This window comes from Styela clava, chromosome 8, assembly GCF_964204865.1.
Source record: "Styela clava chromosome 8, kaStyClav1.hap1.2, whole genome shotgun sequence".
Taxonomy (NCBI): domain Eukaryota; kingdom Metazoa; phylum Chordata; class Ascidiacea; order Stolidobranchia; family Styelidae; genus Styela; species Styela clava.
In genome coordinates, this window is record NC_135257.1 from 4,388,497 (window position 1) to 4,411,843 (window position 23,347).

The following is a 23,347-nucleotide window of genomic DNA, read 5'->3' on the forward strand; positions in this document are numbered from 1 at the left end:
GATTTGGTTTTTGAACTGATGTTCGGCATGGTAAGCTGATGCTAAAAGCCTAGCACTCATATTCTCTTTATTAACAAATCACATTAAGTTTCACTTCAGAAGGGCAGTCTGAACTGTGTGAAAGGTGACGTAATGTGCTTTTAGAAAAACATGATATATTTCTTATATCTTACTACAGCGCTCATAGTTACAAAACTTTTCCTCAAAAAGTTCTTGAAATGTCTGTCTTATTGACGCCATAGGACGAGAACGAAACACGTCACGTATTTCTAGTGACAATTATTGAAAAGCGGTCAAACAAGTTTTTCATTGATACCTGAGTGAAGTTCTTGGCATGTTTGAACAAATATGACAGGACATTTTTTTGTGAGTGGTGTTAAAATTTGCCCAGGACTATTGAAAAGAAAGGTTAAAGATGCTTTGAATTTTAATTGTACATATCTTGAATGCAACATTTTTCAATTTCAGAGAATTAACACATTTGTTTAATTCAACTAAGAGTTCTGCTGATAATGGAAATGTTGGAAATCAGACAAATTGTTTTGGAATGGGTATGCTTGTTTGGTTTGTTCGTTTTCTCCGTTCCACTCATTTCAAGAACTTTTTCCATCTTATTCAGAATATCCTTTGCATTGTACAAAGTATTATGGTCCTCATCCACTGGATTGCTTGATCACAATTTGGGATTCAGCTCGTTGCCTGATTGAGGGACATAAACATCCCAATAAAATATCAAACGATGAGCATGATCGACACGATGCTATGACACTGAGGTACGAAAAATTGTGACCGTCATAGGTTCTAATATTTTTCAGTATTTCAAATATTTTTTATTTCAGACAAATTATTGCTGAATTTAACATGACCAAATCAGATGCAGATAATGGAGATGTTCCAAACCAATATTTGTGTTTTGGCCTAGGTAAGTTTATCACTAACTTTTAGTTATTTGTTTACCTGATCTTACTCAACCTTTCTTCACCAACAGTATGGTAACATTAAATAAAATGTACTCACATGTCAGGAACAAATTGTTGAAATGAATGGAACATAGCAATGTATTGTTAGTCCATCTAAACATCAATGAATATGACTATACTCGATAATGTATAATTAAAAAACCATTTATGTAATTCGGTCATATATCATGTTAACCATTTTAGCGAAAAATTAGAGACAATATGAGTTGATTTTTTAAAACTAGAGGAAACATCCAAGACAAAATTATTTTTTAATATTTCTTGCCTTTCTGATAATCATAGATTTTGTATATTCAAATTTCTGTCAGTTTTATTGAATATAACCTCACATACACCTGTCATTAAATTAAAAATATTGCTTGGTTTTATAGTTCTTATATATTGATGATAGAGATGATATATATTTAAATCCGATTTGTTCTACTCATCGATAGAAACCATTTTATCACCTATTGAGCTCTTATGCTCAAATTTTGAAGCTACTTCCATTTCCTGTGTAAATATATCAATGTGGTCTTTTCGTGTCATATCAAATTGATCAGACATTGCATACATTTTGTGTGGCTATAATACAGGAGATCCCAATGTAACTTGATTACAAATCGTGTGTAACAAATGCAGTGTATACATTTGGTGGCCTGGAACATTTGTTTTTCTGATTATAACAATATTGAAGAATTTTAATGAAAATCATGGCCCTTCTGTTTTATTCTATGGCTTTTTCACATCAATCTAAAAAGTATTGCAAATCACTGAAAGTACAAATGTATGCTGAGAAAGGCTATGTAATGTATTTACTGGCTTTTTTCCATTTACATAACCATCTTCTTCATTCACTGTTTTTATGTTCTTTTTATTTCATTAGTAAATCATATTTATGTCATAAACCTCCTGGATTCATGATAACTTTTTAACAATAAATAAGTTTTGTCTACAGTTAACTTAATGCAAAGATTGAAAATATTTTCCATCTATCATGCTTTTTCGAACTACCCCACTGACATAGGTTTAGGCAGACTTGGTGACATTTTGCATATAATATTTGAAATGAGCTTTCCTTGTATACAACTATATGCCACAAGACATACATATTATACTCATACAGTTTTTCCAGGTTGACTGGTTTTAACATTAAATAATGTGTTATTCTTTAGAATATCCTTTTGGCTGTGACAAATATTACGGTCCTTACTCTGTCCCATGTTTGGAAACTATATGGGACTCGGTCAGATGTTTACCAGAAGGAACAGAATTTCCTCCCAAGCTAACTACAGAAAATGTTGATGCATTTGATGGAATGGGTTTGAGGTATGTGGATTTATAGTCTAATTTGTAAAGATACCAACCCTGATATTTATATATGTCTTGAAAACTTTTATCCTCAGACCTCTGATATCTCTCTTCAATTCTTCTGCCTTATCAGCTGACAATGAAGATGTTGAACATCAAAGAAAATGTTTTGGGATGAGTATGATTCAAAAAATAGTTTTATGAGGCTATATTGTTTATTTTTTAATCCTCGTATTTTCTTTAACAGTCTATCCGGAATATTGTGTTAAGTACTATGGCCCGCACCCAGTACAATGCTTGGAAACAATATGGAAATCCGTTGAATGTCTTTTAGAAGGCAGTAGACATCCAACAAAATTACCTTCAGATGAACTTTTGCGAATAGATGGATTAAACTTAAGGTGATTATTCATTTAAAAATGTTTTTTTTTCTTCCCTGACGAACATTTCATTTGTTTACAGACAAGTAATTGGTGAATCTAACCTCACAAGATTATCAGCCGATAGTGGAAATGACGAAAATCAGTTATTTTGCTTCGGTTTAGGTGAGATGATTCTATTTTATGATATTTTTAATACATAACCTATTATACCATTATTTTATTGGTATTTTTTTCAGTTTATCCTGAACATTGTCAAAAATATTATGGCCCTCATCCTGTTACATGTTTGAAGACTATGTGGAGTACTGCTACTTGTCTTGCTGAAGGTTTTCAATACCCGGAAAAGCTTCCTGATAACCGTCTTGATGAAATTGATATTATGAATATAAGGTATGAGTTTCAATGCTTTGTCTTTTTCTCGTTTGCACATCACTAGCTTTCACGCAACTATTCTTTATCACAAAGTGCATAACTTAGCATTTTGTTTTCTTAAAATGAAATGTCTTCATAAATGATTTTTATTGCTCATGAGACATGTTTTATAATGTATGTATAAGTTAAATCTTTTGCCATCATTATAACTAGGACCTAATTTTATAATATCTTTCTCTCTCCCCTGCTATATTATTTTTGCAATCAATCTTTTCGTTTAGTTTTAACAATCCACTATTTCTGTGCAAAAGATTTTGTCCCCCAAACCTGAGTAATGAGTCATGTAGAATCGAAGGTCATACGTCATACTTCCATCTTGTATTAGACGAATATTCTAAATCAATATTTTATTATTCTTGTATTGACAAAACCCAAGTCTCTATGGCAGTTTGTCATGTTGAGGTATTTTTAGATATGTTGAAACAAAAGTACTCTGGTCTGCATGGAAACTGTTTCCTATACCCTATATAATGTTTATGATCTGATTAAAATTGTGTTTGAATTTTATTGAAAACATCAAATTTGCTTTATCTGAAATTACTATACAAATATCTTTGAAGTTGCAATTGATAAATATTCTTGAAAAATCTTGTTTTCCGTTTTATACAGAAAAATAATTTAATCCCTTTAAAATTTTATTTTATCTATGCATTTTAGGCTACTTACAGGTGTTTGCCATTGACAATTTTCGCACAAAGTTGAACTTATAAAAATCATTGAAATTTATTTTTTTGTGGTGATATTTATTATATTCTTCTTTCTGTGATTCATCTTGTACTGCTGTCAATGCTGATATTATTTTATTTCAGAGAAATTACTAATTTATTCAACTCTACTAAAAGTTCTGCAGACAATGGTAATATTTCAAACCAAACCAATTGTTTCGGAATGGGTAGGTTAATTATTTTCACTATATGCTTGATCATAACATATGATTTTATGTGTTTTTATGAATTCTTTTTTAGTTTATCCTGAATATTGTGTGAAGTACTATGGTCCACATCCCATGAAATGCTTAGAAACAATATGGGAAACTGCTAGGTGTCTTTTGGAAGGCAGTAGGCACCCTACGAAGTTGTCATCTGATGAACATCTCCGAATCGATGGATTGAATTTGAGGTTTTTCTATTTACATTATTTAGGCTGTTTACAAATTTCTTGTTTTCTAAATTTTCTTGTTTATAGGGAGGTTATTGGTGAGACTAACTCAACAAGATCATCAGCTGACAATGGGGATGATGAAAATCAAATGTTCTGTTTTGGTTTGGGTGAGCAATTATATCAACTTATGGATATCTAACATTTCTTTAATTAGTACTGTTACTTTTCATCCATTTTATATAACTGATTGACTTCAAGTTTGTTACAAATTCAGAATATTTCTGTGTTTTAGTTTATCCTGATCATTGTGAAAAGTATTATGGTCCACATCCTGTTGATTGTTTGAAGACAATGTGGAACACTGCAACTTGTCTGCAAGAAGGTTTTCAATATCCTGAAAAACTTTCTGATGAACTCCTTGGTGAAATTGATGTTATGGATATAAGGTATGCATGTGTATGAACTTTTAAAACATTGAAGTCCTTGCCAATATATATATGCTGGCTATCTTAGGTGTTGGCAAAACTTTTTATGTTTCCTAGGAAAATCACACATTTGTTCAATTCTACAAAGAGTTCTGCTGATAATGGTAATGCTGGAAATCAAACAAATTGTTTTGGAATGGGTGAGTTTTTTATTTCCATTGTCAGCTGTGAAAGCGAATATTTTTGCGAGCATTGCTTTTTTCAGTTTATCCTGAATATTGTGTGAAATATTATGGACCACATCCCATGGAATGTCTAGAAACAATTTGGAACTCTGTAGAATGTCTTTTGGAAGGAAGTAGGCATCCAACTAAATTATCATCAGATGAACATCTTAGGCTTGATGGATCAACTTTGAGGTTCTTTTCACCTATTTTTCAATGAATTTCTATTTTATGACTACATATTAATATATTTATTTTTCATTTCCAGAGAAGTAATTGCTGAATCAAATTCAACAAGATTGGCAGCTGATAATGGAAATGATGAAAATCAAATATTTTGTTTTGGATTAGGTGAGTCCCAAAATTGATAGTACTTTTATTTCTAGCTTTTATTAACTTTCTATGGCTCAATTTAGTTTATCCTGACCATTGTGAAAAGTACTACGGTCCACATCCAATTGATTGTTTGAAAACGATGTGGAATACTGCTACCTGTCTTCTTGAGGGATTCCACTATCCTGAAAAATTGCCAAGTTATCGTCTGGAAGAAATGGACAATATGAATATAAGGTAAGCTTTAACCTTTTTGTTCCGATAGCCCAATTTATTGTTTAGCTCTGTCATATTTGTTTATGATGTCGCAACAATATGTTATTTTCATGTTTATGATATTTGTATATTTTCTATTCTACTATATAGTTAATTTGATTTGTGTAAGTATGTCAAAGTCTAAGAATATACAAAGAATTTGTGTTTACTTGACAAGATTTGGTTTTTGAACTGATGTTCGGCATGGTAAGCTGATGCTAAAAGCCTAGCACTCATATTCTCTTTATTAACAAATCACATTAAGTTTCACTTCAGAAGGGCAGTCGAAACTGTGTGAAAGGTGACGTAATGTGCTTTTAGAAAAACATGATATATTTCTTATATCTTACTACAGCGCTCATAGTTACAAAGCTTTTCCTCAAAAAGTTCTTGAAATGTCTGTCTTATTGACGCCATAGGACGAGAACGAAACACGTTACGTATTTCTAGTGACAATTATTGAAAAGCGATCAAACAAGTTTTTCATTGATACCTGAGTGAAGTTCTTGGCATGTTTGAACAAATATAACAGGACATTTTTTTGTGAGTGGTGTTAAAATTTGCCCAGGTCTATTGAAAAGAAAGGTTAAAGATGCTTTGAATTTTAATTGTACATATCTTGAATGCAACATTTTCCAATTTCAGAGAATTAACACATTTGTTTAATTCAACTAAGAGTTCTGCTGATAATGGAAATGTTGGAAATCAGACAAATTGTTTTGGAATGGGTATGATTGTTTGGTTTGTTCGTTTTCTCCGTTCCACTCATTTCAAGAACTTTTTTCATCTTATTCAGAATATCCTTTGCATTGTACAAAGTATTATGGTCCTCATCCACTGGATTGCTTGATCACAATTTGGGATTCAGCTCGTTGCCTGATTGAGGGACATAAACATCCCAATAAAATATCAAACGATGAGCATGATCGACACGATGCTATGACACTGAGGTATGAAAAATTGTGACCGTCATAGGTTCTAATATTTTTCAGTATTTCAAATATTTTTTATTTCAGACAAATTATTGCTGAATTTAACATGACCAAATCAGATGCAGATAATGGAGATGTTCCAAACCAATATTTGTGTTTTGGCCTAGGTAAGTTTATCACTAAATTTTAGTTATTTGTTAACCTGATCTTACTCAACCTTTCTTCACCAACAGTATGGTAACATTAAATAAAATGTACTCACATGTCAGGTACAAATTGTTGAAATGAATGGAACATAGCAATGTATTGTTAGTCCATCTAAACATCAATGAATATGACTATACTCGATAATGTATAAATTAAAACACCATTTATGTAATTCGGTCATAAATCATGTTAACCATTTTAGCAAAAAATTAGAGACAATATGTGTTGATTTTGTAAAACTAGAGGAAACATCCAAGACAAAATTATTTTTTAATATTTCTTGCCTTTCTGATAATCATAGATTTTGTATATTCAAATTTCTGTCAGTTTTATTGAATATAACCTCACATACACCTGTCATTAAATTAAAAATATTGCTTGGTTTTATAGTTCTTATATATTGATGATAGAGATGATATATATTTAAATTCGATTTGTTCTACTCATCGATAGAAACCATTTTATCACCTATTGAGCTCTTATGCTCAAATTTTGAAGCTACTTCCATTTCCTGTGTAAATATATCAATGTGGTCTTTTCGTGTCATATCAAATTGATCAGACATTGCATACATTTTGTGTGGCTATAATACAGGAGATCCCAATGTAACTTGATTACAAATCGTGTGTAACAAATGCAGTATACACATTTGGTGGCCTGGAACATTTGATTTTCTGATTATATCAATATTGAAGAATTTTAAAGAAAATCATGGCCTTTCTGTTTTATTATATGTCTTTTTCACATCAATCTAAAAAGTATTGCAAATCACTGAACGTACAAATGTATGCTGGGAAAGGCTATGTAATGTATTTACTGGCTTTTTTTCCTTAACATAACCATCTTCTTCCTTCACTGTTTTTATGTTCTTTTTATTTCATTAGTAAATCATATTTATGTCATAAACCTCCTGGATTCATGATAACTTTCTAACAATAAATAAGTTTTGTCTTCCGGTAACTTAATGCAAAGATTGAAAATATTTTCCATCTATCATGCTTTTTCGAACTACCCCACTGACATAGGTTTAGGCAGACTTGGTGACATTTTGCATATAATATTTGAAATGAGCTTTCCTTGTATACAACTATATGCCACAAGACATACATATTATACTCATACAGTTTTTCCAGGTTGACTGGTTTTAACATTAAATAATGTGTCATTCTTTAGAATATCCTTCTGGCTGTGACAAATATTATGGTCCTTACTCTGTCCCATGTTTGGAAACTATTTGGGACTCGGTTAGATGTTTACCAGAGGGAACAGAATTTCCTCCCAAGCTAAATACAGAAAATGTTGATTCGTTTGATGGAATGGGTTTGAGGTATGTGGATTTATAGTCTAATTTGTGAAGATACCAACCTAATATTTATATATGTCTTGAAAACTTTTATCCTCAGACCTCTGATATCTCTCTTCAATTCTTCTGCCTTATCAGCTGACAATGCAGATGTTGAACATCAAAGAAAATGTTTTGGGATGAGTATGATTCAAGAAATAATTTTATGAGGTTATATTGTTTATTTTTTAAACATCGTATTTTCTTTAACAGTCTATCCGGAATATTGTGTTAAGTACTATGGCCCGCACCCAGTACAATGCTTGGAAACAATATGGAAATCCGTTGAATGTCTTTTAGAAGGCAGTAGACATCCAACAAAACTACCTTCAGATGAACTTTTGCGAATAGATGGATTAAATTTAAGGTGATTATTCATTTAAAAATGTTTTTTTTTCTTTCCTGACGAACATTTCATTTGTTTACAGACAAGTAATTGATGAATCTAACCTCACAAGATTATCAGCCGATAGTGGAAATGACGAAAATCAGTTGTTTTGCTTCGGTTTAGGTAAGATGATTCTATTTTATGATATTTTTAATACATAACCTATTATACCATTATTTTATTGGTATTTTTTCAGTTTATCCTGAACATTGTCAAAAATATTATGGCCCTCATCCTGTTACATGTTTGAAGACTATGTGGAGTACTGCTACTTGTCTTGCTGAAGGTTTTCAATATCCGGAAAAGCTTCCTGATAATCGTCTTGATGAAATTGATATTATGAATATAAGGTATGAGTTTCAATGCTTCGTCTTTTTCTCGTTTGCACATCACTAGCTTTCATGCAACTATTCTTTATCACAAAGTGCGTAACTTAGCATTTTGTTTTATTGAAATGAAATCTACTCATAAATGATTTTTATTGCTCATGAGACATGTTTTATAATGTATGTATAAGTTAAATCATTGGCCATCATTATAACTAGGACCAAATTTTATAATATCTTTCTCTCTCCCTGCCTATTTGATTTTTGCAATCAATCTTTTCGTTTAGTTTTAACAATCCACTATTTCTGTGCAAAAGATTTTGTCCCCTAAACCTGAGTAATGAGTCATGTAGAATCGAAGGTCATACTTCCATCTTGTATTAGACGAATTTTCTAAATCAATATTTTATTATTCGTGTATTGACAAAACCCAAGTCTCTATGGCGGTTTGTCATGTTGAGGTATTTTTAGATATGTTGAAACAAGAGTACTCTGGTCTGCATGGAAACTGTTCCTTATACCCTATATAATGTTTATGATCTGATCAAAATTGTGTTTGAATTTTATTGAAAACATCAAATTTGCTTTATCTGAAATTCCTATACAAATATCTTTGACGTTGCAATTGAATAATATTCTTGAAAAATCTTGTTTACCGCTTTGTACAGAAAAATAATTTAATCCCTTTAAAATTTTATTTTATTTATGCATTTTAGGCTACTTACAGGTGTTTGCCATTGACAGTTTTCGCACAAAGTTGAACTTATAAAAATCATTGAAATTTATTTTTTTGTGGTGATATTTATTATATTCTTCTTTCTGTGATTTATCTTGTACTGTTGTCAATGCTGATATTATTTTATTTCAGAGAAATTACTAATTTATTCAACTCTACTAAAAGTTCTGCAGACAATGGTAATATTTCAAACCAAACCAATTGTTTCGGAATGGGTAGGTTAATTATTTTCACTATATGCTTGATCATAACATATGATTTTATGTGTTTTTATGAATTCTTTTTTAGTTTATCCTGAATATTGTGTGAAGTACTATGGTCCACATCCCATGCAATGCTTAGAAACAATATGGGAAACTGCCAGGTGTCTTTTGGAAGGCACTAGGCACCCTACGAAGTTGTCATCTGATGAACATCTCCGAATCGATGGATTGAATTTGAGGTTTTTCTATTTACATTATTTAGGCTGTTTACAAATTTCTTGTTTTCTAAATTTTCTTGTTTATAGGGAGGTTATTGGTGAGACTAACTCAACAAGATCATCAGCTGACAATGGGAATGATGAAAATCAAATGTTCTGTTTTGGTTTGGGTGAGCAATTATATCAACTTATGGATATCTAACATTTCTTTAATTAGTACTGTTACTTTTCATCCATTTTATATAACTGATTGACTTCAAGTTTGTTACAAATTCAGAATATTTCTGTGTTCTAGTTTATCCTGATCATTGTGAAAAGTATTATGGTCCACATCCTGTTGATTGTTTGAAGACAATGTGGAACACTGCAACTTGTCTGCAAGAAGGTTTTCAATATCCTGAAAAACTTTCTGATGAACGCCTTGGTGAAATTGATGTTATGGATATAAGGTATGCATGTGTATGAACTTTTAAAACATTGAAGTCCTTGCCAATATATATGTTCTGGCTATCTTAGGTGTTGGCAAAACTTTTTATGTTTCCTAGGAAAATCACACATTTGTTCAATTCTACAAAGAGTTCTGCTGATAATGGTAATGCTGGAAATCAAACAAATTGTTTTGGAATGGGTGAGTTTTTTATTTCCATTGTCAGCTGTGAAAGCGAATATTTTTGCGAGCATTGCTTTTTTCAGTTTATCCTGAATATTGTGTGAAATATTATGGACCACATCCCATGGAATGTCTAGAAACAATTTGGAACTCTGTAGAATGTCTTTTGGAAGGAAGTAGGCATCCAACTAAATTATCATCAGATGAACATCTTAGGCTTGATGGATCAACTTTGAGGTTCTTTTCACCTATTTTTCAATGAATTTCTATTTTATGACTACATATTAATATATTTATTTTTCATTTCCAGAGAAGTAATTGCTGAATCAAATTCAACAAGATTGGCAGCTGATAATGGAAATGATGAAAATCAAATATTTTGTTTTGGATTGGGTGAGTCCCAAAATTGATAGTACTTTTATTTCTAGCTTTTATTAACTTTCTATGGCTCAATTTAGTTTATCCTGACCATTGTGAGAAGTACTACGGTCCACATCCAATTGATTGTTTGAAAACGATGTGGAATACTGCTACCTGTCTTCTTGAGGGATTCCACTATCCTGAAAAATTGCCAAGTGATCGTCTGGAAGAAATGGACAATATGAATATAAGGTAAGCTTTAACCTTTTTGTTCCAATAGCCCAATTTATTGGTTAGCTCTGTCATATTTGTTTATGATGTCGCAACAATATGTTATTTTCATGATATGATATTTGTATATTTTCTATTCTACTATATAGTTAATTTTATTTGTGTAAGTATGTCAAAGTCTAAAAATATACGAAGAATTTGTGTTTACTTGACAAGATTTGGTTTTTGAACTGATGTTCGGCATGGTAAGCTGATGCTAAAAGCCTAGCACTCATATTCTCTTTATTAACAAATCACATTAAGTTTCACTTCAGAAGGGCAGTCGAAACTGTGTGAAAGGTGACGTAATGTGCTTTTAGAAAAACATGATATATTTCTTATATCTTACTACAGCACTCATAGTTACAAAGCTTTTCCTCAAAAAGTTCTTGAAATGTCTGTCTTATTGACGCCATAGGACGAGAACGAAACACGTTACGTATTTCTAGTGACAATTATTGAAAAGCGATCAAACAAGTATTTCCTTGATACCTGAGTGAAGTTCTTGGCATGTTTGAACAAATATGACAGGACATTTTTTTGTGAGTGGTGTTAAAATTTGCCCAGGTCTATTGAAAAGAAAGGTTAAAGATGCTTTGAATTTTAATTGTACATATCTTGAATGCAACATTTTTCAATTTCAGAGAATTAACACATTTGTTTAATTCAACTAAGAGTTCTGCTGATAATGGAAATGTTGGAAATCAGACAAATTGTTTTGGAATGGGTATGCTTGTTTGGTTTGTTCGTTTTCTCCGTTCCACTCATTTCAAGAACTTTTTTCATCTTATTCAGAATATCCTTTACATTGTACAAAGTATTATGGTCCTCATCCACTGGATTGCTTGATCACAATTTGGGATTCAGCTCGTTGCCTGATTGAGGGACATAAACATCCCAATAAAATATCAAACGATGAGCATGATCGACACGATGCTATGACACTGAGGTACGAAAAATTGTGACCGTCATAGGTTCTAATATTTTTTAGTATTTTCAAATATTTTTTATTTTAGACAAATTATTGCTGAATTTAACATGACCAAATCAGATGCAGATAATGGAGATGTTCCAAACCAATATTTGTGTTTTGGCCTAGGTAAGTTTATCACTAAATTTAATTATTTGTTTACCTGATCTTACTCAACCTTTCTTCACCAACAGTATGGTAACATTAAATAAAATGAACTCACATGTCAGAAACAAATTGTTGAAATGAATGGAACATAGCAATGTATTGTTAGTCCATCTAAACATCAATGAATATGACTATACTCGATGGTGTATATATTAAAACACCATTTATGTAATTCGGTCATAAATCATGTTAACCATTTTAGCGAAAAATTAAAGACAATATGAGTTGATTTTGTAAAACTAGAGGAAACATCCAAGACAAAATTATTTTTTAATATTTCTTGCCTTTCTGATAATCATAGATTTTGTATATTCAAATTTCTGTCAGTTTTATTGAATATAACCTCACATACACCTGTCATTAAATTAAAAATATTGCTTGGTTTTATAGTTCTTATATATTGATGATAGAGGTGATATATATTTAAATCCGATTTGTTCTACTCATCGATAGAAACCATTTTATCACCTATTGAGCTCTTATGCTCAAATTTTGAAGCTACTTCCATTTCCTGTGTAAATATATCAATGTGGTATTTTCGTGTCATATCAAATTGATCAGACATTGCATACATTTTGGGTGGATATAATACAGGAGATCCCAATGTAACTTGATTACAAATCGTGTGTAACAAATTAAGTGTACACATTTACTGACTATTAAGTCACTTTTCTATACCCAATTTTTTGGCATCATTTTGGGGTGGGTGCAGGCATCTTACTTGGTGGCTATGCTTATTTTATTTTTTTCTGGGATCGGCTGATTTTTCGTCTGAGTCTTCTCTAACATGATTTGTGTATGTGTAAACTTTGTATCTCGATTGATATATTTATATTTCATAATGCAATCGACACGAAAGATTATACCAATCACATTATTTAATTGACTTTGTTATTCCAGCTGTTATTTGTCTTATTCTTTTTAAAAACTTGCGCTGCAATGAAGTGATAGGGTGCTTGATTTATGACCTTTTGGTTTTGCCGATTCCGAGAAAAACAACACCAGACTGAAAAACACAGCTGTTGACTAATTTATGGACGTACAGCGCAGTACTTATTACACCATATTCACAGGTTATTTCAGCAAATTCCAGCTAATTGCTAACAAAAAGATGCTAAATATTTTTAACGTTTCCCTCGCCTTGCGCCTCGTGGATAGTGAAACACAGCTTGAATAAATTGCAGCGTTTCGCTTGTGCCGCACCTTGCTCGTTGGGTGAATTCGTCAAGACTACCAACAAAATGCACTTCTTGCGAATGGACCTTTCCCCGACTCTTACCCTAGAAAAATTCTAAGCTAAACTGAAGCTCACCGGAAAACATATTGACAATTGAAATACTTCATTTACAACTAATGTTTGGAAACACAACTAAAAACTGACTAATTTAATGCAGGGATGTCCAAATCGAATTTAAAATTCAAATATCGCGAACTTTAAATGCTGTTTTTGCGTGTTTATAATAATCCCGAATATGGCGCACATATCCTAGCGTCGTCGTCCATGTGTGGTTCAGCAATATATTACAGCCGACATGAAATAATTTTGATAAGCGCCGACTTGAGAAACTTATAAGACATCGAGGACGTTTTTGATTGAAAATATTTTCTTATCGTATATTTTAACTTAGTCGAGATGGTTTAGGCATCCTTGGCAAATTGTGTCCTATTTAGTTGTTTTCATCCTTAGTTTCGATAGTGACCAAACATAACAGGAAATTTTTTCATACAAACATACTTAATACAACCATATACACGGAGAAAGACTCATTTTTAGGTAACTAAAAGCAATAGGGTATGATTGAAGTCGGGCGATGTTAAATTACGTTGAGGGGATAAAGCACTGGAAAAAGTAGTTTTCACCGGAGTGTTATGACCGTACAACGACGTTGTTTGAACATTAAACAATATCTAAAAAACACGATCTGTGAGTATGATTTTACCTGGAACAAACATGACCTGATTTTAAACATATAAAATATGAGCGCATATTAGTACTTAACTAACCAACAGAGAAGCAATTTTTCCGCCACGTCTTATTAGAGGGCTATACGGAAAAACCCTCTTTTTTAGTGTTAAAATGAGGCTTTGTCTTATTCTTCGTTGGGTAGACTTATTAGCGAAAAAAATACGGTAGTTGTGTTATATTCATCGAGATGATGCTGAAAAGCAGTTCTCCATTGTTTTTTTTTACATAAGCGAATCAACGCCCAAAATTTGTAAAAAACAAAACTTTTTCAGTTTAGTAGAGAGTTGAACACTATTTATAACTAATTAATTTTATTTTTAACGTTTTCTTGTGTTATTTCCCAACAAAACAAATGAAACAAAAGTAATCACTTTAAACAATAATACCAGCGACGAGTTGTAAACAAGCCAATGTGTATCATTAGGCTCATTACAATGAAATTCACATTAATTTAATGTTCTATTCTTTTCTACAATTTTACCCCCAAACCCGCATTATTGAGTAAAAATCACATTTTTCAAAACATCACAGGGCCAAAGAACTAATTCATCACTAAAAATACATGCTAAGCCAATACATCATAAGAAGGAAATTATTAGCTGTCATTCCTCATCTGGGTTATAAGTGATTCATACCAGGTTTTCAAAACTATGACTCACAACTTTCAAGTCTGATGCTACTTATCGAACTGGCATATTCAAACACCTAAAATTGCTCTTGTCACTCCGTATAACCTCTCACATTTAACTTGTAACTGAATGTAAATTAAGCCCGCCTCTCTTTGACGGTGTTTGGTTTGGCAAGTCCTATTTCAAACATCGGCCATTAATCAGTAGTCAGCGGGTCGCAGATTTCTGTAGCGTCATAGTGATTTTTATGTAGAAAAACACGCTCGCTTGTAGCGCCGATCAAATTCGTGAAATGTGAAACTATTACTTGGAATTTATTGTCAATGAAATTGATTTTTTATTGCCATTCAATGATTATTTACATGCGCCGTGATTAGCGGCGGGCAAAATCGTATATTTTATTCGAGTTATTCAAATATTTTAAACGAACACCGAATAATGAGTATTGTCATTTTGAACAACATTAATTGGGATGTCGGCCGCCGAAACAATCGCCGTGACAATAAATATTTTTTTTTGGGATTTCACTAGACTGAAAACTTCGTAACAATGCGGCGTTTTTATTTCATAACTTTTTCATAATCGAAGGCTGAGGCCGACACTCCAATTAATGTTGTTAAACTATTTTAAAGCACTTGTTCATTCACTAGCAAATATTAATTTTCACGCAACGATGGATATCGTAGTTTGGTTTTTATATTTCGGACAGAATTGTGAATTCACATCGGCGAAGATGTTAAAGACAACTATTAAGGAGTGCATTCACAACACAAATTAATTTTATTCTGATTTTTATCCTCTGTGTAGGATTTGTATCACAGTTTGTAAATTACTGTCCCAATTTTAAGCAAACAGTATTATTATTACTGACCCCGGGATGCGATATTTGTGAAGCGGATAGTTGACATTTCTATGCTTTTAATTTTAGATAGTGTCCGTGTTTCTTTAGTATTAAATAATAATTAAAAAAACTCCGCAAATTGGTAATCTCTTGATACCCAGTGTTGAGTATTCACGTAACTCAGCTTTGGGTTTAAACACTGATACTAAACACGTGAATAAATCGGCAATATTGGCATTTCTACGTGGTCAAAAAAATTTTTCTCCCCAATATCTCAAGAAATTTCCATAAAATACATTATTTACTTGTCTTACTGATCTGTTTTGACGTTTCTAACTTTACGAAAGCGGTGTTGACACGCTTTATGCAAAATTGTTTCACATTTATCGTTTCTACCTGTTATCGATAGCCGTCGGTTAATTCTTACCCGTAACTCGTTGTGAATTAATGTTAAGAGATTCTATTTTGCTTTGATATGTATTAATAAAAGTGATTGAGTCGGAAAAGAAAGTCCTTAAATTAGCTTATAACCCTTCTCTCCTCTTGAATGCCCATAACGGCGGTTAAATTCGTTTCATGAAGAGAAAGGAAAAAATGCCTTCCGGAATTGCAATCAACAATTGCACATTCTTATTTATCATTATCAGACTCACCACACTGGCTGCGCCCCTGTATGTATATTGTTGCTATATTGCACAGATTGTCAAATACCCGTACTTGAATATTGGTAACGGAATGTTTTCAACTAATTGCATGTTTGTGATATTTATAATGGTGCTATTTAAGCTTTTACCTCATGGTGATCAAATTTCTAATTTTTCATCGACTTCGCATAGGGGAAGGTGGAGAAGTATGGGCCACCAAACTTTGGTGGGCCACACCGCTTTGGCCCTTTGAACTAAATATTCACTCTTTTACCCACTGAATGTTTAACAAAACAACTTACTATTCCCAGCATTGTTTTGGAGTTTTCAGAAGTAGTTTTGGAAAAAAATGTATTTTTCCACAAAAATGTAATTAAACAAAAAAAATTATCATCTGAGGTATGGGCCAGGCAGTGTCAAGTATGGGCCACCATCAAATAACTAGAACCCAGTGCTTATTGTAAAAAACAATTTTACTCAATCCCAAACTCCATGAATTAACACAGTTTCTACAATCAATGAAGCTGTTTTTTAAATAAAACATAGGTAATATGCAACGAAATTATCATCGCGCGGCGGTGTGGCTCAACGGGCTAAGCGTTAGGAATACGCTCGCCACCGCACCTCTAATTACTCTGCGTGGGTTCGCAGATTCGAATCCCATGCAGGGATGGTTATGTGCGAGAGGATTGCTGGACTCCTCGCCGTTGTGGGTGGTTCACGTAACCGCTGGTCGGTTACGGCTTCCTCCACCACCAAGTCCATGCTTCCGAAAACAAACAATATAACTAATCCCATACCCGACTTGGAATGGTAACCGGACGAGAGGCCGTGGTTCGCCGTATGGATAAGCCGTCTCATCCACTTTCCTCTCCCCCGGGATAAATATGTATATCCTATCCTATCAATCATAGAATAGCCAGTATTCATATATATCCTGGAAATTTGCAGCACAGCTTTGTCTCAATTGCATTCACAGTCCCCATAAATTTGTATGTCACTGCTCTGTCTCTAGTGAGTGCTGGATCTTTTAAACAGCAGACAACATTATTCAAATCTATTTCAAAGATGTCACTATCTGAGCTGTCTAACAATGCTACTGTTAAATCACTGTTGACAAATTATATGATTATTCCTGTCTTCCCGCTTGTTTACCTTACTTTACTCTTTTTCTTAATTGCCTCTTCTTAATTGAATTCTTTCCTATCTACCTTTGCAAGAGTTGTACTTTTGGACGGGTGCTTTCGGCAATGTCGTATAATTTCTGGGGAAACAACCATCTGTGATGATCCAGGCAGGTCATCTGGTTTGGCAGAAGATATACATTACATTGCAGAAACACGAAAGAATGGCGAAAAATAAAGACATTCTCATTATACACTACATTTCTCTAGGTCACTATCCCCGTTTATATTGATTAGCACGACTACCGACATGGTATGGGCAGGCCCATACCTCAGCATCCAAAATGGCCCATACCTCAGACACACTACCCATCATGTTTTCAGACAAAATTTGATTACAAAAATAGATGAGCTGTTTCATCCAACACTCTCTTTAACAAGACCAAGACCCCTAGGCCTTTGACAGATTTTATTAAAGAACCACAACTGATTGTGCTATCCCAATTATTCTAATTTAAAAAAAAAAGCTTTTACTACAAGAAATCACTTAGCACCTCATAGCTGAGACACCTTGTAACATGCTGACCTGCAAATAACATGTGTTATTTGGTGGGACTTATGCAATAATCACACCAAGTTACAGGTGATTGGGATATTATAAAGCTGTTGGACTTGCAATGGCCCACACCTCAAGGTGGCCCATATCCTCCACTTTCCCCTACCTTACTAATATCATTTGGTGATTATGCTTATAAAGTATCGTGTATCCCCGCATATAAGCCAACCCTCTAAAAACAGCCCTAAAACAGCGAATTTATAAAAATTTGCATATAAGCCGACCCTACAAATCATATAAGGTTATACGCACCTATCACAGCCAGGGATGTTCAATTTGAATTTAATATTCAATGTCGCTATTCACTACCTTCAGAATATCATTTATAGGGATTATTACTCATTCTAGCACCCCCATCCATCCACGTTTTGATTGAAAACATTTTTTGATTATTATATTTTATGTTTTATCGAAATCGGCATGACAAGTGACAATTAATTACTGCCGACAAGAAAGGAAATCAGCATCGACTTGAAGTGCTTATGACACTTCAAAGATTTTTTGATTGAAACATTTTACAATTATTATTATATACCGTAATTTAACATAGTCAAGATATCTTGGGTGACCACTGCAATAAATCTAAAAGAAAATTGTGTCCTACTTGTCTTCATACTTAGTTTCGATAGTGGCCGGGCATAATGGAAAATTTTTGCATTTCCAGCAATTTACAGTGTATGAAATATCTCTAAAATATTTTGTTAAAATCACATGTTATTCTATATGTAATAGGTTCTATATGATTCTCAAATAACAAATGAATATGGACAAACATCAGTACTTGAAAATTAGTGGTGCAACAATCCCACTATCATATCATTGATCTATATTATTGAATTACAGTTTTATCACATATAAAAACAGATGTTTTATTTGATTTGTAGGCTATTTTTGTAGAATATCTTTAAAAGTAAATACTGTTATGTCACTTCAAGATATTATTTTATGCAGAATATTCTTGCATGGGGACAGCAATATCATGATTTTATCAACAACAAAAATATTTTACTTCAAATTAACTACTTCTAATAACAAATGAGCTTACATTGTTCAAATAAAACTGCATCTTGTTTATTCATTCATACTGGGACGCAATTATTTCAACAGACTTAGTTTACTTTATTTGAAGTATATTAGAAATTAATCTAGTATAGAGTGTTTTACTGTTGATTCAAGAATTTATGTGTGCTTGACCTTTATGATGTTTTTCAAGTGAGGAGTTCAGTATAATATTAGTTTCTGAAATGCAAGTTTAAGAAATGCAGCTTTTTGCTTCCCTCACAATATTTGATCTTTCGTATTTTGTCTTCATTTAGTTTATCCTGAGTATTGCGAGAAATATTATGGCCCACACCCCGTTGAATGTTCAGTGACAATGTGGGATACAGCAACATGTCTTCCTGAAGGTTTTCAGTATCCAGAAAAACTTTCTGAAAATCGTCTTGATGAAATAGATGTCATGAACATAAGGTGTGCAAAAAATTTTACTTTATGGGTTTTTTGTTTTGTCACACAGTTATTTTTATTACTAGAAATCTGTTTCCGGGCTTCAGCTGTGTTATTGTCAGGGATAAGGCTGTCCAAAATCGAATATTTTTTTGATTCAAATCGAACCGGATATATTTCTCGAATCGAACCAAATAATCGAATATTATTGCGCAATCCTAAATTTGGCTCTAATGTACAATAAAAACTTCCTCTTCAATATTGTGATAAGGTATGTGCAGTTATATCTAAATTATTGCAAATATTTTGCATAACTATGTTTCCAGAGTTATAAAAGGAGATCACAAGCCTCCTTGAACTGGTCAAAAAAATAGGATTTCGAAAACTATCAAGAGTTGGAAATTGCACAGACTCTTTTAATGCCCGTAGTTGCTATTTTAGTCCTATTATCATTAGTATTATCAACTCAATATTTTTTGTGTAATTTTCAGTAAAATGATAAACAACTATTAATATAGATATAACTGTTGCCCAAAACAATAAAAATTGCATTTCGAGAACTCACTAATTCAGAGCTAGTTTGATGACATTAATATTTGATGACCATATTGTTGCTGTACAACAGCCATCAACTCACAAGAGTGCAATTATTTGTCATAGTAATATATGGATGAAACAAAGTATTGCCATTAGAAGAGATTACAAATTCTGTTGGAAAAAGGTATTGGACCTCCAAAACGTGTTTCAGTCCTGTACCATGTTCCTATGATTACTGACTCAACATTGTCATCTTTAAATCATTGTTACCGATAACTTTTCATTTATGACCATACACGAAATGGATAATTACATGTCCTCGGGCAATAGGAGAGACCTTTTCACAGCAAAGAAAGCGATAGAAACATGTTTTTGCTTGCCCCGTGAAAAATGCGGAGCAAAGGTGGTCGTGAGGCGCATTATGTACCAAATTTTAGCGATTCGTAAATTGTCCTAAAAAGGCTTCGAATAATTTGCGATTCGATTTCGAATATTCGGTTCGCTTGGACAGCCCTAATCAGGGATATAGCCACCAGTGTTCATACTGATACACTTACAAATATTCTTGAGTATTTTTTTTTTCAGACAAATATCATACCTATTCAATTCCACCTCGAGTTCTGCTGATAATGGAAATGTTGATAATCAAACGAATTGTTTCGGAATTGGTAATTAGTGTAAATTCATTATAAATTTTTTACAACTTCCTTTACCTTTTTTGTTTGTACTTTTTTTCCCTTTTCCAGTTTATCCCGAATATTGTGTGAAATATTATGGACCACATCCCATGGAATGTCTAGAAACAATTTGGAACTCTGTAGAATGTCTTTTGGAAGGAAGTAGGCATCCAACTAAATTATCATCAGATGAACATCTTAGGCTTGATGGATTAACATTAAGAGAAGTAATAAGTGAATCCAATTCCACAAGATTATCAGCAGACAATGGAAACAAAGAAAATCAAATATTTTGCTTTGGACTTGGTAAGAATAAGTCTAGTACAAAATATCTTAAAATTTCCAGTTGTTGCTAAATTTGTTTATAATAATATTTATTATTATATGTTTTTTTATATTTTTGTATAGTTTACCCTGAGCATTGTGTGAAATACTATGGTCCACATTCTATTGAATGCTTGGAGACAATGTGGGATTCAGCTACTTGTCTTCCTGAGGGTATCGAATACCCTCCAAAACTTTCTAGTACTCGTCTTGAAGAAATTGATGCCATGACTTTAAGGTAAATAAATAACTTTACTGATAAAAACATGTATATTGTATTTTTGGATTCATTATTCATAATTTGCCAATTACTTTTCGATTATTCAATTATTTAACAAACAAGCATAGCTACAATATTATGAAATATTTTCAGAGAAATTACTAATGTCTTCAATTCTACTGCCATTTCTGCTGACAATGAGATTGTTAAAGATCAGAAAAGTTGTTTTGGAATGGGTACTTTTTTTGGAGCATTTTTCTTGTTTTATATGCTTTTACATAACTTTACCATAAATATTTGTTATAATTTTTGTTTAGAATACCCAGATAATTGCACAAAATACTATGGTCCGCACTCTGTTTCATGTTTGCAAACAATATGGGAATCAGAAAGTTGTTTAGCTGAAGGTACACATCACCCTGACAAAATTTCTCAAGAAAAAGTTATTGAATATGGCACTATGAATTTGAGGTATATATTCAAATCTTTAGAACTAACTGTTATAGTTTAAGTTTTAGTTATTATTGCCTGAATGCAAAAGATTTTATTAGCAGTGTAGCAAAAATGATTGCCTTTAAAACCCTCTTCCAGCGGGTAAGCTAATATGAGCTTACCGACGCTATGTACATTAGCGACGGGTAGGGCTGTCCAAAATCGAATAATTTTTTGATTCGAATCGAATATTTTCGCCGAATCGAACCGAATAATCGAATATTATTGCGCACTATCAAATCTGTCTCTATTATACAATAAACGCCTGCCCTTTGATGTTGTGGTGACGTATGTGCAGTTACATCTTACTTACTGCTGGTATTTTGCAATACAATGTTTTCAGATTTACGAAAGGAGATCACACGCTTGTATGAACTGGTCAAAAAAATTGGAGAACTCCAAAATTTGAGTCTCGAAAACTGTTGACTGTTAAGAGTAAAAATTGCACTATTCAAAAATTGCAATCTCAATTTTGATGGATTCAGTTTTAATAGGACATGTAAAGCCTGTAGATGCTATTTTAATCCTATTCACTAGTCTTATGTTATTTTGTGTAAATTTCAGCAAAATAATAACAACCATCAATATAGATAAAACTGTTGCTCAAGTTCAAAATTGCATTTAAAAATTCCAAGCTAGTTTGATGACAATATTATTTGATGACTATAATATTGTTAGTGTACAACAGCCATCAAAATGCAAGACTGCAATTATTTGTCTTGGTATATAGATGAATAATACAGTAATGCCATCATAAGAAATTACAAATTCCATTCAAATAAGGTATTGCCATGATAAGGATCCCAAAACACCTGTTTCAGCTTTGAGTTGCCTGTACCATGTTCCTATGATAACTAACTCAACAGCTTCAAATCGATTCTATTTATAGAACTATCGTTTTTTTAAATTGTCTCCTTGTTCTCTCTCAAAAACGTCATGACCGATTATACCTTGTTATGATGACCATGCATGAAAAGGCTAATCACGTGCCACCGGGCGGGCATTAGTAATGACATGTTTATCACAAAATGAAGGCGAGAGAAATATCGGGAAACCAATTAGGCCGGGAGCGAGAGTGGTCTGAGCTCGGAGCGCCGTTGCTTGCCCAATGAAAAACATCCTCTAAAGGTGGTTTCCGCTTTATGTACCGGTACCTAATTTTAGCTATTCGAAAATTAGCGAAAAACGATTCGAATAATTTTCGATTCGGTTCGATTTCGAATATTTGGTTCGCTTGGACAGCCCTAGCGACGGGTAACCCACTGTTAATATCACTCTTAGCTATTTATTGACGTAATGCTCTGGTATGAGAGAAGCGATAAAACCTTCCAGTCGTGACGCAAAGTGCGAATCGTATAAATAGCGTAGATTTCAAAATCGCCTGTCAGATGTCTGAAAATGTCGACGCGACTCAGACAGGAAATCTATAACATTAACTCAATTAAAAATGACTTATTATTGGTTTAGCATGTATTTTCAGTCATACATATCATTCCTGGCGCTTTGTTGTTTTGATAAATGTGATTTCGACTGCACCATACTTGGCAGAGGTATGGAGATTTTTTGTATGTGAAAAAAACGTAAAAATATTGGTAATTTTCACGCGTAACTGCGCGTATTGGATTGTTTACGTTGTTCTACACCAGGGGTCTCAAACTCAATTTACCTGAGGGCCGCC

The 23,347-nt window shown here is 32.9% G+C and overlaps 1 protein-coding gene across 2 annotated transcripts in view; it reads left to right on the forward strand.

Moving 5' to 3' along the window:
• Positions 1–12,047: 12,047 nt before the first annotated feature.
• The window catches only part of LOC120345301 (uncharacterized), a 96,424-nt gene continuing 85,124 nt past the window's right edge, over positions 12,048–23,347 (forward strand). For both annotated transcript variants that reach the window (XM_078115123.1, XM_078115124.1), the window contains exons 1-7: positions 12,048–12,114; positions 19,290–19,443; positions 20,542–20,624; positions 20,703–20,939; positions 21,042–21,195; positions 21,331–21,413; positions 21,495–21,648. In XM_078115123.1, the coding sequence (XP_077971249.1) occupies positions 12,054–12,114; positions 19,290–19,443; positions 20,542–20,624; positions 20,703–20,939; positions 21,042–21,195; positions 21,331–21,413; positions 21,495–21,648 (926 nt within the window). In that variant the 5' untranslated portion in view covers positions 12,048–12,053. The remainder of the gene's footprint in view (positions 12,115–19,289; positions 19,444–20,541; positions 20,625–20,702; positions 20,940–21,041; positions 21,196–21,330; positions 21,414–21,494; positions 21,649–23,347) is intronic.